Source organism: Sorex araneus, chromosome 6 (assembly GCF_027595985.1).
Source record: "Sorex araneus isolate mSorAra2 chromosome 6, mSorAra2.pri, whole genome shotgun sequence".
Lineage (NCBI taxonomy): Eukaryota > Metazoa > Chordata > Mammalia > Eulipotyphla > Soricidae > Sorex > Sorex araneus.
Genome location: NC_073307.1, coordinates 115,892,554 through 115,909,010, shown reverse-complemented (window position 1 = coordinate 115,909,010; position 16,457 = coordinate 115,892,554). Strand labels below are relative to the sequence as shown.

Here is a 16,457-nt window from a genome sequence, read left to right as displayed (position 1 = left end):
GGATTGTACTCACAGCCTCATGACTGCAAGGATGCTCGACCCAGACTAAGCCACCCCCAGAGCCCTCACACGATTGAAAGTAAACACACAAAATCTTTGCATTTTTTTCATTCTGGGTCTAAAGCAGCCCAGGCTTTATTTTCAACTGCTACAACAAATTTTCCTTCAAATAATGCATTGGCAAAGTGACAGGTGAGTGACCCAATATCCTATTAGGAAATAGATCTCCGGACTTCTTGGCATTTTCAATATGGATGTAGATTGGATTACAGCTCGTTTGGCACTCACTGGTAAAACTGGATACAACAAATGTAGCTGCTCTACCTGGCCATTTTTCTTGGGTACCTAGGCTCTATATACTGCTATCTCAAGTGGAAGTCCAAACAGTTTTCATTTTTGTAGTAAAAAGTCTTTATTTCCAAAATGATTGGTTAGCCAGTAAAAACTACAAACAACCTAGCACAAGACTTTGGTAAGAAAGAGATTTGACATTTCATATAAACTCCCCCCTGCAAAGAAACAAAAAATAACACTTACATAATGAGAACCATGTTACTCATTCTCAGCCATTAACCAATTACCTTGTTTTCTGTCTCCAGAATTAGGATTAAAAATTTACCTAATATGAACCAAATAAGAACACAGTAGAACTAGGGTACTTGTCCTTAAGGTGACTTGGGAATCACCACTTTATCAGGAGTAAGTATGCCATTAGCAGTTCAGAGTGATTTTGCCCAAGAGAACAGATTCTGTATTGAAACTGTGTTTTGTCCACATTAAAAAATTTCTTTTTCCTTTGTGGGTGGGGAGAAGCCAATTCTTCTAATGATTTGGAAAAATGTGAGAAACAACTGAAAGCTCTCAAAAGCTCAGAGATGTGATAATAATGGCCTTCCCAGAAACAGGGAGCAAAATCCCCTTACCTTTAGCCTCACCTGATTGAGGTGGCTGTCAAAAAGCTCAATCTAAACTCGTAGTAGTTCAAAAACTCAAAAGATAGACCCAGTGCCCTTTTTTATTGAACAGCCTTGTGTTAAAAGAATACAAATTCTGAGAAAGTAGCACGCGCACGTGCACACACAAACACACACACACGCATATGTATATATAGTGTTTGAAATATACTGATGTGTTGAATACAAATTCTTAGTATTCAGAGCATTGTTTGCATCTCATCTGTGATATATATTTGGATTAAGCATAGAAAAGAAGATCTACAACAGAAGAACAGTTTTAACGAGTAAATGAGCAAAATGCTGAGGGACTCAGTTCAGTCAAATGTCCTTCTACACTAGTCCTTGGGAGTCATTCTTCCTGAATTTGGCGTGCTTTTGAGTGTTTGAATGGGGTGACTGTGGGCTGTGCACTGAGCCATAGGGGGAACTTCACCCCGGGTAAATCACATTTCCCCAAGTGGGACTTAAACAGATTTTCTTTCCCCGCTTGATTCTGTAATTTTCCTTTCTCAAATTTTCTTTCATGGTTTCTGAAATACTTTTCCATCTAAATGAAAAGTTTTGTAGCTGGGGGACAGGGGGCGGGAACAAGCCCAACTCATCGAGTACACAGTGGTTTCTGTTGAAGCATTGGTTGATGGACTTAGCAAAATTTTTGCACCACTTTAAAAAAAAAAAGTGAAATTTCTTCTTAAAGACTGGCTTGGAGCTTGAAAACCTTGATGCATGTGAGATTTAAGATCTAAGGTTTGGGCGTGCTGGAGGGGCCAGGGCTGCTGCCTTGGCCCTGATTCTAGAGAGCAGCTCAGGAGCTACAAAAGTCTCAGAAGCACCTGGCAACCTACACAGTGGCCAGAGGGGGAAGATACTTCGTGGACTTAGTTATTCTCTTCCTGTGTAAGAACCCACATCCTTCCTTACAAAACAAGTAGCCATGACATGAATAAATTCAGAACTTCTTGGTGAACAAAAAGCCATCGAACATCCATGCTGACCTTCACACGCCTACCAGCCTTATTTTCCCAAGAATCACCTGCCAGTGATCAAGGAGACACAACAAGAACACTACTAAATTACTTTCCCAAAGTAGGGGAAATCCCCCCCCCCTTTGGTTTTATCCTTTAGAGGGTGGGAAGGTAATAGAATGATTGGGGTGGGGGTGCTAGTAGTATTGAGTAAACAGAAAGTAGCTTCAGGTGCAATTGTGGGTTCCTTCCTATTTGTTCACTAAAAGAAGGCAGGTGGGGGTCAGGCTGGGGGAGAGCGCTGAGTGGGTTGGTTTGTACTTTGTATTTTGAAAAGGGGCGGTAGACCAAAGAAGTTTGAGAAGCCCTTCACTAAAAATAAAGGAGCTGGGCAATCATTTCCTGCAAGAATGAGCTGGCTGATGAGAATAAGTGGAGTCTTCTGATCTGATGAATATTCTCTCCCTGCTACCCCTGGAACTGAGGGGCAGAGATGGAGTTGCCGCTCCTGGGTAAAGAGGCCAGAGTCTTGACCCCAAAGCCCAGGCAGGTGCTCTAGAGAGAGACTTGTCTGTTTCATACTGGCAGAGGGTCCCACCTGGCCTGCACCAATCAAGAAGTATACCAAGAAAGGGTGTCCCGGGCATCCACAAGACTATTGGGCACACCACAGTGTAGGAATGAAATCTAGTGTACACGATTTAAATTGCCTTAAACAAACAAGCAAGACGAACAACCCAACCACTGGGGACTCTGGAATCTAGAGCACAGCCCTGGAAAACCGGACCCTTGCTCGCTAACAAGGGTGAACATTGCAGGCTCTGATCTCCTTCTTGTCTTTGCAGCTGGTAAACTGGGAGCTCTTGAACCTCTTCTTTACCGTCATGTAGCGTTCCTGAATCCCACCGCCGCACAGTTTGGTGCACTCCGACCAGGCTGTCCAGGGGCGCATCCTGCAGCCTGAAAGCAGAATGCCTGGTTAGGGGGGGCAGAAACTGGAGACAGATTCGGGATCCTGAACCCTAGGAAACAGCTGTCACATTTAGTTGCGTGGCCTTTTCTGCTTTTGTGTGTGGTGATAAGTTAATTGTTTGAGTTCCTATTAGGGACTGTTAGGTCATCTGCTTCAAAAACAAGACCATCAAATACTTAGTAGCTCTTCCTAGTAAGGAACAGGGTCTGTTTCTCTCCTCTTGAATCTGAGCTCTGGTCAGTGGGACAAGAGCAAATGTGGGGTGGAGAAGGTGGTTGGGATCCTTCCAGAAACATGGAAATAAGCCTGTCTTTGGGAGATAATGTGGGGGAGAAGCCAGGCCCTGGAAATACAGGTGACGCTGCCTTCCCAAGCTTGGCTACCAGTGGACAGGAGTGACATGAATAAGCCTAAACTCTGCCCTGGAAGAATCACCCAGCTCGGCCAGCCCGTCTGACCCACAGGATGGAGTTAATAAGTGATTGTTTAGGAGTGGCTTGTGAGTGCAGCAACCACTCAAGGAGTAAATAATCACTTAATTTCCTTATGCTTTGCTCCCAAGTACTTGGTCTCCCTCTGTTTAGTTAATAAACTCAAGCACAATTTACTTTCCCTATGCAGGTAAACATGTCCTTTTCAAAGAAGATAACTGGCCCCCAGAGATTAGGTTAGATCTTCAAAACAAACACACAAACACCAACTTCTAAGGGGCCTGAGAGCTCGGGCAAAGAACTAAGCATACACTCTGCAGAAAAAAGGCCCAGGTCTGATCCAGCACCACCTTGTGTGACCCTCCCTCCCATTAAAACAAAACAAAAAGGGACAGGGTGTATGTCTAGCCTGTGCCCAACCTGGGTTTGATTCCTGCACCATGTGGTCCCAGAGCATGGCCAGGCACATCCTTGGGCTCCTGCATTGAACCCCCGGCCCAGACAATTTAGGATCACCAGTGGTGCCCCTGGGCCTTCCTCCCACCCCCAAACAACCTGCTCCCTGCCCCCAAATTTCAAAATGATTTTCTACTGTAGATGGAATACTGTTTTTGATTATGTAGTTGGTATTAGCTGGCGTCCAGAAAGATTACACACTACACAGCGTCTGCTGCTCACAGACCTGTACTTACAGGATGTTTGTTGAAAAAGGTAACAAAACCAAATATTTTGTGGGGCCTGCGCAGCAGTACAGCTGGTAGGACACTTGCCTTGTACAAGATCCACCAAGGTTTGATCACCAGCATCCCATATGGTCCCCTGAGCATCACCAGGAGTGATTCCTGAGTGCAGAGCCGAGACTAGCCCCTGAGCATCACTGGGTGTGGTCCCCCAACAAAAGCCCCAAAAGTTTGCGGGGGGTGGGGGCAGGGGGGAAAAGGGCAGGAGAGGGAGGGAGGGAGGGAGAGAGAGAGAGAGAGAGAGAGAGAGAGAGAGAGAGAGAGAGAGAGAGCAGGTGGGGCATTTGCCTTGCTCGGGCTGGTCCTGGTTTGATCTTTGGCATCCATATGTATGGTTGGTTCCTCAAGTCCTGCTAGGAACGACCCCTGAGCACAAAGTAGTTCAACCCCCAAACAAAAACCAAAAACATACACCCAAGGCTTAACCCACTTATTTTAAGTCCTAAAACAACCCCAAATTATGCTGGAGGATGCGGGGGAGGAGGGCTGGGGGCACACATTTGGTCGCGTGGGCTACAAATTCAGTAACTTGCCTCTGTGCCACTCACTGCTTTTGCGGCCACTCTACACCCAGCAGCTCTCCACGCCACCCTCTTGCTTCAGACCTTCACCTACATAACCGAGTCTCCCTCCTCCCCTGCCTGGTGCTTCTCTCCCCAGAGAGAACGCCCCGCCCTGGGCACCTTTGCCATCACCGCCGGGCCTCTCTCGGGGAGATGGGGAGCGCCCTGTGCTCCCAGGGCCGCTCTAGCCTCGCCCGAGCTGGGCCCGCACCCCGGGCCGGATACCTGGGAACTGCTCTGCGTCGACTTCTTCCCGCAGCTGCTCGCTCCTCCGGCTCTCGCGGGCCTCCCTCCAGCGCAGCTTCTGGATGGACTGGTTGCGGAGGCATTTCCGCAAGCGGCACTTTTTCCTCTGCACCGTCTCGGGGCAGGGCGCGCCTCCAAACTGGGGCTCCATTTGGATCATCCGGGTTCGAATCATGTGGCCTTTCCCGCACGACTTGTTACATTCCGACCACTGCGACCACTCGCTGAGCTCACAGTCTATGGCTGGTGAGACACGGGAGCAGAGTGTGGACGTTGCCCGCCCGCCCACCGGAAACCAGAGCCTTCACCTCCGCTCTTCTTGACACAAACCCAGAAGCAACGAGAAGTGGGGCAGCTCCCCCCCCCTCCATTCCAAATGGAGATTCCAGCCCACATGACTGGGAATTCTTGGGGCAGGAATGGCTCTCAGATTATAACCTGCATTCTAGACAGTATCTCAAGAAGGCTGGGAGTGGGGGTCTTTGGACATGGGTTGGAGGGTGGGGATGGTCTTTGGGGAGGATATTCAGAGCCCCTTGTAATTATCTTTCGTCTTTTGGAATGTTGAGAAATTCAAGTATCCTCCCAGTTATCTCCAAGATTTGGAATTTGCTGGATTGAATGAACCCCAGTGGTCAAACCCTAAGTATTTTGTCACTTTCACAATTAAGACTCAGGCAACTTCTGTCCTTGACATTATCCTGAGCCCTATTGTGGCTGTGTCTGTCCAAAGCAGGAGCCAGAAATGGGAAATTCAGCAGAAAGGATGGATGGGAGCAAATGGCTCTGGTGTGTCGCCACCGAGTGAGGTCCAGCACATTCCTGGCAAGCCAGCATCTCACCTTTGTGGACAGGCTCTAACTCAGTCTGATTCTCAAGAATGTGTCTGACCTAAAGAGGCAAGTAAACTCCCAACTCTCCCCACTGTTTTTTCCAGAGTGGGACTGGGCTGAAGCAAGGAAAGGGTTGTTCTGCCCAACTGGATCAGGCTGTTCATCCCTGGGGGAGCTCAGGCAGCTTTCTTATCTGCAAAATGAGGATTTTTAAATGTTCTCATTAGGTTGTGAGGATTAAATGAGAAAAATGCTCCAAGAAAAACTCCTGATCCACAGTAACTACTCTAGATACATACACTAGAAATGTTCTCTTCCCCCTTCCATTCAGTGCCATTGATAGAGTTTTGTTTAATGATATTTCAGAAGGTTCTGGAGCCTCAGCTCTGGTGATATGGGTTGAAGTCTGGATCCATCAAAGTTAGCAAAAGCCCCAGTTCTTGGGTGTCTGGGTCCTTTCCGCTCCTGACTGAGTCTAGTTAACTGAGCCCCGGCTCTGTACCAGGGAATATCAATTGAGGCTGCTCGGTCCAGTGCTTGTCACTTTGTACTGATTCAGTTCAACCCTCAGAGCAACCTTGGGAGTGTTTCCTGATGTTAAATTTTGTAAAGAGCAGGGATGTAAAGCTGGGATCTGAATTTGAGCAGGGAACCTGAGCAACACTAAAGCAGAGAGGCAGAGACGGAGCAGGAAGGGCTGCAGCTGCCTTTCCCGGGAAGCTGGAGACCAGGTCAGAGCAAATGCGTCTGCCTTCCCCCCCATCCAAAAGAGCAGCTCTCTTAGCCGAGCAAAAACACCACCTCTCCCTGGAGAAGAGTCCCTGTGGAATAAACCCTGCTGATCACAGAGTTCTGAGGGTGGAGGGGGAGGCCGGGGGTGGCAGGCAGTGAGCGTCTGAGAGCTTGTTTTGCTGACTTGCTGACTGGTCTTACCAAGGCTGCAAAAGTAGAGGAGTGACTGATTTCTAGTGGTGGGTATGTGAGTCTCGGGAAGAGAAACAGCATGAAAGAGCTTTGAAACCCCATGGTTCGGGCGAGTCTAACTGGGGGCAGGGGGAAGAAGGAGCCTCTGCTAAGTGTTTTCCCTTGAAATCTCCTATTTAAACTTTCCAGCAACAAGAAATTTGTAGAAGGTAGTGAGAGCCCCGCTTCATAGTGCGAGTCATTGCTTATGCTGATAGAACTGAGCATGCTTCTTCCCAGCACACAGTTGTGCTAAACGCCCTAATCAAGTGATTGCCCTACCGTGTGTGTGGGTTGAGGGGAGAGAGATGAGGTGGGATCCCGGGAGCCCCTGAACTTACGGCATTCCGGCAGCATGCACTTCTCCGCCTGCTCCAGCTCCTCATTACAGTCCCCGAGTTCAGCCAGAGACTTGAGCATCCGCTGGCGGGTCCTCATGCCCTTCCCACAGGTGACGCTGCAGTCGCTCCACTCAGACCATGGGGACAGCAAGCATGGGATGGTGTCTAGACCAAGAACAAGGTCAACTACTGAGGACAGAGAACAGGCTTCTTGGCTTGCTTTGCTCTCCCCCACTCCCACCTAGGGCCCTTAGATAAAAGTGAAATTGAGGGGTGTAGATAAGAGTAACCCCAGCCCTCAGGCCCCATGGAGTGTTCTTGTCACTCTCCATCAGTCTTGCTGTGGGTCATGACATGATATCACATGGGACTCAGTAGTAGGAATCCAGGTCCCCCTTTGAGAGGGCCCTGGGGGTGTGAAGAGGGCCATGCTAGAGACAGAAACATTCCACGTGCCCAAGAGCCTGCACCAATTTTGGCTAACTTGCTGCTGGAGTTTCTAGCTTGCCCTTATTTAGTTGTGTGCATCTGTGCATTTGTGCAGTGAAATGCGGGCCTATGCACTTGTGTGAATAGAGCAAGGTAGCAAGTCAGTGTGGAACCAGTTAGGGTCTCAGAATGCCCTTGGGGACATCTGGCCTAAAACAATTTCAACGGCCACTGCCCAAAGGCCTTCTGGGAGCTAAAGGGATTCTACTCAGACCCCACCAGTTTCCACCCTTCCCAGCACTGCTCAGAATGGTCGTCAGTCAAGGCTAGTCTGAGATTGACTCACATCCCTAGAGCCCCTAAGTTGCTCTTGGCAGAGTTCAGCTGATCAGAGGAAAACGTTTCTCCCCTGCCACTGCCCAGATGGAGGGCATAGAGTTCCCGTGGACTTCCCCACTTCCAGTCTTGCCCCCACTCACGACACTCGGGCATCATGCACTTCTCAGCCTGGGACATTTCCGCCTTGCACATGGAGCCATCAGCCGGGCTCATCTTGACCATGCGGTGCCTCTTCTTCATGCCCATCCCGCAGGTGGCGCTGCACTCGTCCCACTCGCCCCATTCGGTCATCAGGCAGCTGTTGGGAGCTGGGGGTGGGGTGTCTTTGGAATCGCTTCCGCAGCCCCTGGGTTATCCCTCCTCCTCCCCTCGGCCCGCCCTCCCGGCGCCCCGACTCACAGCACTCTTCATTGACCGTGCACTTCTCTGTCTCCTCGGTGGGCAGCGTGCACACGGAGCCGTCCTCGGGGAACTGCTTCACGTACCTCTCCCGCGAGCGCATGCCCATGCCGCAGGAGATGCTGCAGGGCGACCAGGTGATCCACTCGGACATAGTGCAGGTGGAGCCATCTGCAACACAGCGACAGCAAGCTGCAGGCCCTCGCCGCCGCCAGGGGGCGCGCCCGCACACCCCGGCTGAACTCCCAGGGCCCGGAAATCAGAAGGAATCAGCTGACTTTCAAGAAGAGTATCGAAGTCAATGTGGTAGCTAAAAACCTTTGAACCAGGAGGTGTCCCAAATGCACAGATTACTCCTTGAACAAGGACAGCACATTTCAGTACATCTCTGAAAGATGTTTAAATGGATAGAAGCATGCTACACACACACGTGATATGATCACTGTATCACTGTTTCACTGTCACCCTGTTGTTCAGTTTGCTCGAGCGGGCACCAGTAACATCTTCATTTGTCCCTGTCACATGCTAGTGAAGCCTGATGGCATATTGGGGGCTCTTTCAGGGTCAGAGGAATGAGGACTGTCATTGTTACTGTTTTTGGCATATTGAGTACGCCAGGGGTAGCTTGCCAGGCTCTGCCGTGGGAGCAGGATACTCTCGGTAGCTTGCTGCGCTCTCTGAGAGGGATGGAGGCTTTTGGGGCAGCCTCAAATTGCCTCTACAGGTGTTCTCAGTCAGGCATATATGTATATTTCCCTCTATGATTTGTTGTCTGCTGTCTGAACACCATCAAATATGGTGTGGTAATTATGGAAAATGAGTAGGGAGTGTCTTATAATGTGTCGCGCAGTCCAGGAATATGTTGTCATATATGAGGCTCAGCCCAAGCATATGGAAAGCGACCTGGAGCGTGGCGGCTGTTGGTTTTTAGAGGTCAGCTGCCAAGACTGGGTCTCTTGGGGCTGGGAGGGCTCTCACCCGCCCCCTCTGAGGCCCCCGGAGTGAAAACAGCCTGGCACAGAGTCCGGTGGCATAATTTTGGGGACCTTATTTTATGCTCCCTTCCGGGAGAAGCAGCTGTGAGATCTGGACATGGCTGATGAGATTTTCAGGCGCTGGCAGGAGGTGGCTTATGGATGTGACCCCTGGGCCGCCAGAGACTGGGGGAAGCAGGCTGAGGATCCCTGCTCCCAGGTCCTATTGAGCTCAGACTCTAAGGTCACAAAGTTCCTCATTACCTGGGTTCCGAGCCTCGTCCCACGGAACCCAGGTAATATGATATGATAGAAAATATAATTACATATAGTGAAGAGAAATCATAACTTGTCTGAAGGACCTCAGATGTTTCATACATCTAAAAGCACTAAGTGTAGTAAAAATTTGACAAGGGTGTAGGTCCATGATAGAGGGCATACCTCACATTCCATTGGTTGTATGTGTGTCTGTATGCCAGAACTAAATTGTTTTGACCACTGTAGCTTATTAAGAAGCTTTGAAGTCAGAAGTGTGAATCTTCCAACTTTGTTCTTTTTTGGAGATTGTTTTGACTACTCAGGATTGGTTATTTAGCTATGTCTTACTCCACATGACTTTTACAATAGATTTTATTATTTTTTCCAATGTATCCATCTTTCTACCTGTAGTTTTGTGTTCCCCATAGCAACCTCAGTCCAAACCAGATAGTTATCTTGTATCTACATCAGTTCCTCTTTTGAACTTGATTATTTACAGATCAGTTAGAAAAGGAAGGACAAAGTCTTCTGTGGATATTTGGAAGGAATTATACAAAACATGAACTGTAGCATTTTAGCACTGTCATCCCGTTGCTCATCGTTTTGCTTGAGCGGGCACCAGTAACATCTCTATTGTGAGACTTGTTGTTACTGTTCTTGGAATATCAAATATGTCACGGGTAGCTTGCCAGGCTTTGCTGTGTAGGCAGGATACTCTCTGTAGCTTGTTAGGCTCTCCGAGAGGGACAGAGGAATCGAAGCCGGGTTGGCCGCATGCAAGGCAAATGCCCTACCTGCTGTGCTATCGCTCCAGTCTAAAACATGAACATAAGTTTTAATTATGGCAACTGTGTTTTAGTTCGGTTTCTTCTAATTATCTGGGACAGCCTCTTTCCCACTTCCAGGGCACTTACTGAGAGGTCTCTAGTAAATAAAGATTAGTCACTGTGCCATCACACCCCAGCTGTGGCTCTCTGTGCTCAGCTTAGTTCACTGCCAGTAGTTAGTCAGAGATCTAAGGTGGTGGCTCAATGAAATAAACACTCTCATACACTGCCTCATAGTCTGAATTACATTCCAAAGTTAACTGACTCATTGTCTAAAAAGGTCACACTGTCACTTGTTTGGGGATGCTAATGGAGCTTCCAAAGTTCAACCTCTTGCCCTCAGAAGACACTCAGATTGGTGTGTGACAATGTTCTGCCTGCCCAGGGTAAAGTCTTGCCAGATCACAGAAAGCCTGAGTTAGGGCCTTTAACCCTAATACTCCCAACTATATCAAACTGGAACATAAGTATCTAGTTGGTTGTACACGCTGCCTTTAGCTAGCCTTGTCCCTAAGTCTGACAAGTAAGTTTCAGCTGTGATTTCTTACTGTGTATTACAATATCTGCAGGTTAAATAACCATGCATAGGCATCACCAATGTGCAGGGGACTGCCTGTGGACACCTGTAACTGGTCTCACATTCTGACTTCAGGCCTTATAACTTCATCTGGGGGCATTCCCGCCTTATAACTTCATCTGGGGACATTCCCACAACCTGTTCCCTTTTCTGAAAGAAAAAAAAAAAAGCAAAAATCAATTACCTAACAAAGGAGCACACAGGTGTGCAAAATCTTCCCTAGAACTCCAAGAAGGAACAGGTTTTTCTTCTCCTCTGTGCTTTCCAGTTAAATAGGCTTTGCTTCTATTGTCATGTTTTTAATACCTGGAATTATTGCCAGTTTATATGCCCTCTCTTCCTCCAGAGTAGAAAAGATCCAAAGCTTACACATCTGTTTAACCTCAGAGTATACCGCTAAGCACTCAGTAAATGTTTATTGACCTGAATAAATGAATGGGTGGGGATGACTTCATTTTCATCTTTTTTTAGAACTAGGCCGGGTATGCATCACACACACACACACACACACACACACACACACACACACACACACCTGTCTTTACACAAGGAGTAGCTAGTCCCCAGCCCCCACCACCATGGCGACAGAACCACCAAGCTACACAGAGAAGTTTGGTTATCCTTACCATTAGCCTACTGAGAATCTTGTCCTTGATCATGGCCTTTTCTAACACCCACAGATGGAAGCAAAGCGTATACAGCCCCCAGTGTCAATACAGAGGCTAGTGATACTGCCTTCCTCATTCTTCTGTGTCCTCTCTCCTAGCACACACAGACATTCCTTCCCCACTCCCCCGTCTCCTCCTCATTAGCAGTTGGAGTGCATTCCTCTTTGTTATCGGTCAGCAGAATCCGTGAGATGTGTTTATTTGCTTTTTGTGTGGTTAGATCCTGAGTCTCCAGGTCTATGGCGAGTCACATTCTACCTTCAGCTACAAAATTCTCTCCTCTATTTTCTTAGATTTGGAACTGGCAGCTTCTTACAGTCATTAAAATTTCAGGTTCCTCTCAGCCAAAGCGCTTCCCCTCTATCTCAGAATACATGCATAATTTCTTTGCAGAGTGGTTCAGTAGTTTTCTGTATTGATGGACAGGTTCTGTATCTTCACTGTCTGTTGTGGTCACAACTAGTCATACATGGCTATGGAACAATATGGCTGGTGACTGAGGAAATGAATTGTAAGAGGGGAATAAATATCCAACCAAGAAAAAAAATTGCTCAAACATGTAGGGAGCCATCTTACAGAGCTTGGCTCTTATCGTCTAGTCAAGAGGAGGCTGCTTGGGATTCCTGTGATTTTATCATTTCGCCACTTGTCTCACTAGTCAATGGCCATGCCTGATCTGCATTCTACTTCTGTTCCTATGGGGGTCCAAGCATGCATACTATACCACTCCCTCCCAGCAGAGAGGTATAAGTATTGTAACTGCAGTAGAATAAACTCTCTCTCTCCCTCCTCCTCCTCCTGGCTCTGCGTCTGTTCATTTGACTGCGTCCCCTCCTTAGCCCCGAGAAGGGTCCTCCCTGCTGGACAGGATGGGACCCCATACAAACATAGCAAAATGATTTTAAACCATCGTGCCAAGACTATTCAATTAAAAGAATTAAGTTTTGTTCAGCAGTTGGTGCTGGGATATTTGAATTATCTATACACCAAAGACTTGAACTGTTTCCTAACTGACTAACTCATGTTTTTTTACATGGTATTGAACTAACACCATGTACAAAAAGTCACAAAACTATAAAAACATTAGGAAAAATAAAGGACAAAAGGTCCACAACATTGGATTTGGTAATGAGTCTTATCTATGACCCTGAAACCACAGACAAGAAAATTTAGACAAACTGAATTTCATAAAAATTAAAAGTGTCAGGACTGGAGCAATAGCACAGCGGGCAGGGCATTTGCCTTGCATGCGGCCGACCCGGGTTCGATTCCCAGCATCCCATAGGGTCCCCTGAGCACCGCCAGGAGTAATTCCTGAGTGCACGAGCCAGGAGTAACCCCTGTGCATTGCCGGGTGTGACCCAAAAAAAGAAAAAAGGAAGAAAAAACATTAAAAGTGTCTTTACCCAAAAGATGATATCTAGAATGAAAAGGCATTTTGAAAATTGGGATAAAATATTTGCAAATAATATCCCCAATAATGTATTGATATCTAGAATATATAAACATGGCAAGTTTCACTCCCTTCTGAGTGTCTTAGTATGGGCACAAACAACCATAAACTCGTGGGACGGCAGCCAGGAGAGGTGGATTAAGCTGTACTTGAGGGAGAGCTAGAGAGTGAATGATTCTGCAAGAGGTAAGCGTTCTTCAATTATCCTCAGCTAGAAGTGGCTCTCTTCCTACCAGAAACCATCCATCTATATCTCTTTCCCATTGCCTCTTTGCTCCTCCAACACAGTTGAGATCAGGGTCCAGAACCAATAGCAAGGCTGAGAGAGGAGCTGTACCCTGGAAAGCAGGTAACTGACACTGTAGTCAAGCCAGTACCATCTTGAAGCTTGCACCGTTGTAGTCCAGCTGATGCACACTCACCATTCAGGAGCTGCCTTTGAGCAGGGGCAGAGTCTGGAATTCTTAACTACCAGCACAAAGGCCCTAGCACAGGAAGTGCCTGTTCCAACTTAGATGGAGATGGGAAATGCACAGGCAATGGGAAAGATATCAGAAGTCAACCCTGGCTAACTGTTCACTTGTTTCTGAGTAAGAGAGTGGGATTAAGGTCCAGAAACAGGCTTCTTGCTACTAGCTGCAATTTGTCATAAGATGTTTGCTATCTCTCCAGTAGCTTGTGTCTATTTTCTAGGCTGAGGAAGAAGGGGGGTGGTTAGTCAATCATAAGAAATTTTTTTGGGTGGGGGCATTGGAAAATACCTAACTGGCTTATTCCTGGCTCTCTGCTCAGGGACAACTCCTGACAGTGTTCAGGGATCAAACCAGAATTGGCTACATGCAAGGCAAGAACTTATGCTAGGCACTGTCTTCTTGCCCATTCTCAAGAATTCTCCCAAATGTACACGGGTGAAGAGACAGGTATTGGAACACTGTATGGATGCAACCCAATCACGAACTTTGTAACTGTGTATCTCATGGTGAGTCAATAAAAATAAAATGAAAGTCAGTCACAAAAGAAGAGAAGAGAAAAGAAAAGAATACTTCTACCATCCTAAGATATACTCTGTGCCCTCATATCCCTGTTGAAAATGGAAGTGTGTCTCAGGTGGTCCCACTGACAACTACATGCAGGGTCCACATGACCCAGTAGGTATGCTTTTGACTGGGCACAGAGATCTGGTCTGGGTAGGATGAGGTAGCACTGACAACCCCTTGTCCCCCCAAACACTCTCTCTCTCTCTCTCTCTCTCTCTCTCTCTCTCTCTCTCTCTCTCTCTCTCTCTCTCTCAGCATCTCCTAGATGCCTGTTGCCAGTGTGAGCTCACCTTCATCGCTGCATCCTGGGCCCATACAGGGCTGGAAGTCCTGGGTGTCGGGACAGGGGACACTGAGGTCCAGCTGTGCCTTCAGCATGCGCTGCCGCATCCTTTTGCCTTTCTCACAGGTGGAGGAGCTACAGGCGGACCATGGGGACCAGTTGGAGTAGATGCAGGTTTCGGGAGTGTCATCTGGAGAGAGTACGAGACATGTTTTTCCTGTAGGAGCTGTGACCAGTCAGTTTTCTCCCCAGTTAAGCTCGTTTGGGGACAAGAGGATCTCTGCTACCTGACCTGCCTGGGCGGGCCTGGGCACTCCTGATGGACACCTCCTTTCAAAGTTCCACATTAACACCAAGTATCTAAATAACATGTTTCTAGGGACACAGCTCTTACTCGCCCATCCCCTCTATACTGGAACTTCTTTTCACTTCCAGTCCCTTCTTTGGGCAGCTCTGCTCCCACACAGGTGCAGACATATCTGAGGCGGCTTGCGTTGCATCATCTTCTGACCATCTTACCAGCTGCCGTGCTAAGAGTAAGGGCAGCTGTGCCCACTAAGCACCTATCAGGCACCAACGTCACCCTATGTGCCTTTCATGTTTTATTCTGTTTGATCCTTACAACTGCGCACTCACTATCAGGCAGCTGGTGTTCTGTTTCGCCGGTGAGGAAATCCTGGAAGAAAGGCAAGTGTCCCGCCCGCAGCCAAGCACTCGAGCTAGAGCTGTGCGGCTTCTGGCTTCAGAAGAAAACCTGAGTCAATAAACGGCTCTGACCGTCCCTCCTAACCAGGGTCAGGGCCTCACTTTCTTTCCAGGAGAGTTGGCATCGCCTCTTCTGCCTCAGAGGCACGTGTGAGAATCCAAGCAGAGTGTGATTTAGATACCTCGTAGCTTAGGCAAATGCAATTTACATCATCATTTTCAAGAGCCAACACCGTGATTCCATATTCAGTGTCACTTGCCAGGAGTGTGCCTTGTGCCTACGCCTGGCCTTGTTTGGGATAGTCTCTTGGGCGGAAATCCTTGAACATGAGCCTCCCAAGTCAAGGGCTATGATGCTTCTTTGGCTCTGGGGACAAATGAGCAAACTGCTGTCCCAGAGGGGCAGGCTAATTTATGTGGCCCACTGGCACCCAAGGGAAACAACACACACACCTTCATCTTTCTCCTCTGGAGCGAGATCTGCTACAATATCATCCACATTGTCAGGTACAATATTGCACTGCTCCCCCTGCAAAAGGAATTTTTCATGAAAGGTTCACATTAAAGAGAGGAATGTGGTGTGAGTGGCAGCACATAAAGTCTCATACCCACCCCATAAAATCTCATATAAATTCTTATGCCACCATGGAGCTCTGAGGCAGTATTTACAATCTGGCTCACAAAACAAATAGCCAGATTCGATCCCCAGCCCCCACTTGGTCCCCCAAGTACCACCAGGAGTGTCCCCTGAGACACAGCCCTGCCCGCTGTGGCTCCAAAACCAAAAAGAAAAAAACAAAAAAATCCCAATCCATGTTTTGTTTTAAAGAGTCATTAACCAAGGATGGTAAGTGTGTGGCACATGAATTACCATTTCCTGGTTCCTGAGCCATGACAGACATTAATAACTGATTTTCCCACTCATGATTAGCCCAGATCAAATCATTTAGCTGAGCATGAAATCCTCCATTCACTTTGCTCATTTATACCTTATGAAATGATTTGCATATATGCTAACCATGAGACGCCCTCAGAATTTCCTAGCCCGAGTTACGCCAAGGACTCCCTCCCCTGGATTCTCGAACAGAAAGGAATATGGTCTCCGGGGCACTCCTGGGGGGAAGGGCTTGCGCCAGGGTGAACTCTAGGCCAGTACCTTCCGGGCGATTCTCTCGATGACGACTCTGGCTACTTGAGTGATGGAGCCGCCCTCTGGGTCATAGAAAGGACTCTGAGGATGGTCCAGACTGGTCAGGGGCCGGATTTTTTCCTGGGGAATCGTGGGTTTGTTGGGTGACTGCAAGTAAGAGAGGAAAAAAAGCACAGATGTTGGGAGACAAAACTCATTAACAGCACAAAAGCAGGCCCTGGGAGATAGTACAGGGCTGCAGACATACGTGGCCTGATTGCATCCCTGGCACCACGTCCTCTCGTGAAAGCAACCCCCCTCCCGCCACTCCCAGTGCTGCTGGTATGACTGGTGGACCTTGGTGCCAC

General features: G+C 47.9%; 1 protein-coding gene across 1 annotated transcript in view; it reads right to left on the bottom strand.

The window, feature by feature from the left end:
* Nucleotides 1–387: 387 nt before the first annotated feature.
* The window catches only part of SPON1 (spondin 1), a 321,507-nt gene continuing 305,437 nt past the window's right edge, over nt 388–16,457 (bottom strand). The window contains exons 9-16 of the mRNA XM_004613582.2: nt 16,117–16,257; nt 15,414–15,489; nt 14,263–14,445; nt 8,179–8,349; nt 7,920–8,087; nt 7,012–7,176; nt 4,854–5,117; nt 388–2,881 (exon numbers count right to left, since the gene is read on the bottom strand). Of these exons, the coding sequence (XP_004613639.1) occupies nt 2,718–2,881; nt 4,854–5,117; nt 7,012–7,176; nt 7,920–8,087; nt 8,179–8,349; nt 14,263–14,445; nt 15,414–15,489; nt 16,117–16,257 (1,332 nt within the window). The 3' untranslated portion in view covers nt 388–2,717. The remainder of the gene's footprint in view (nt 2,882–4,853; nt 5,118–7,011; nt 7,177–7,919; nt 8,088–8,178; nt 8,350–14,262; nt 14,446–15,413; nt 15,490–16,116; nt 16,258–16,457) is intronic.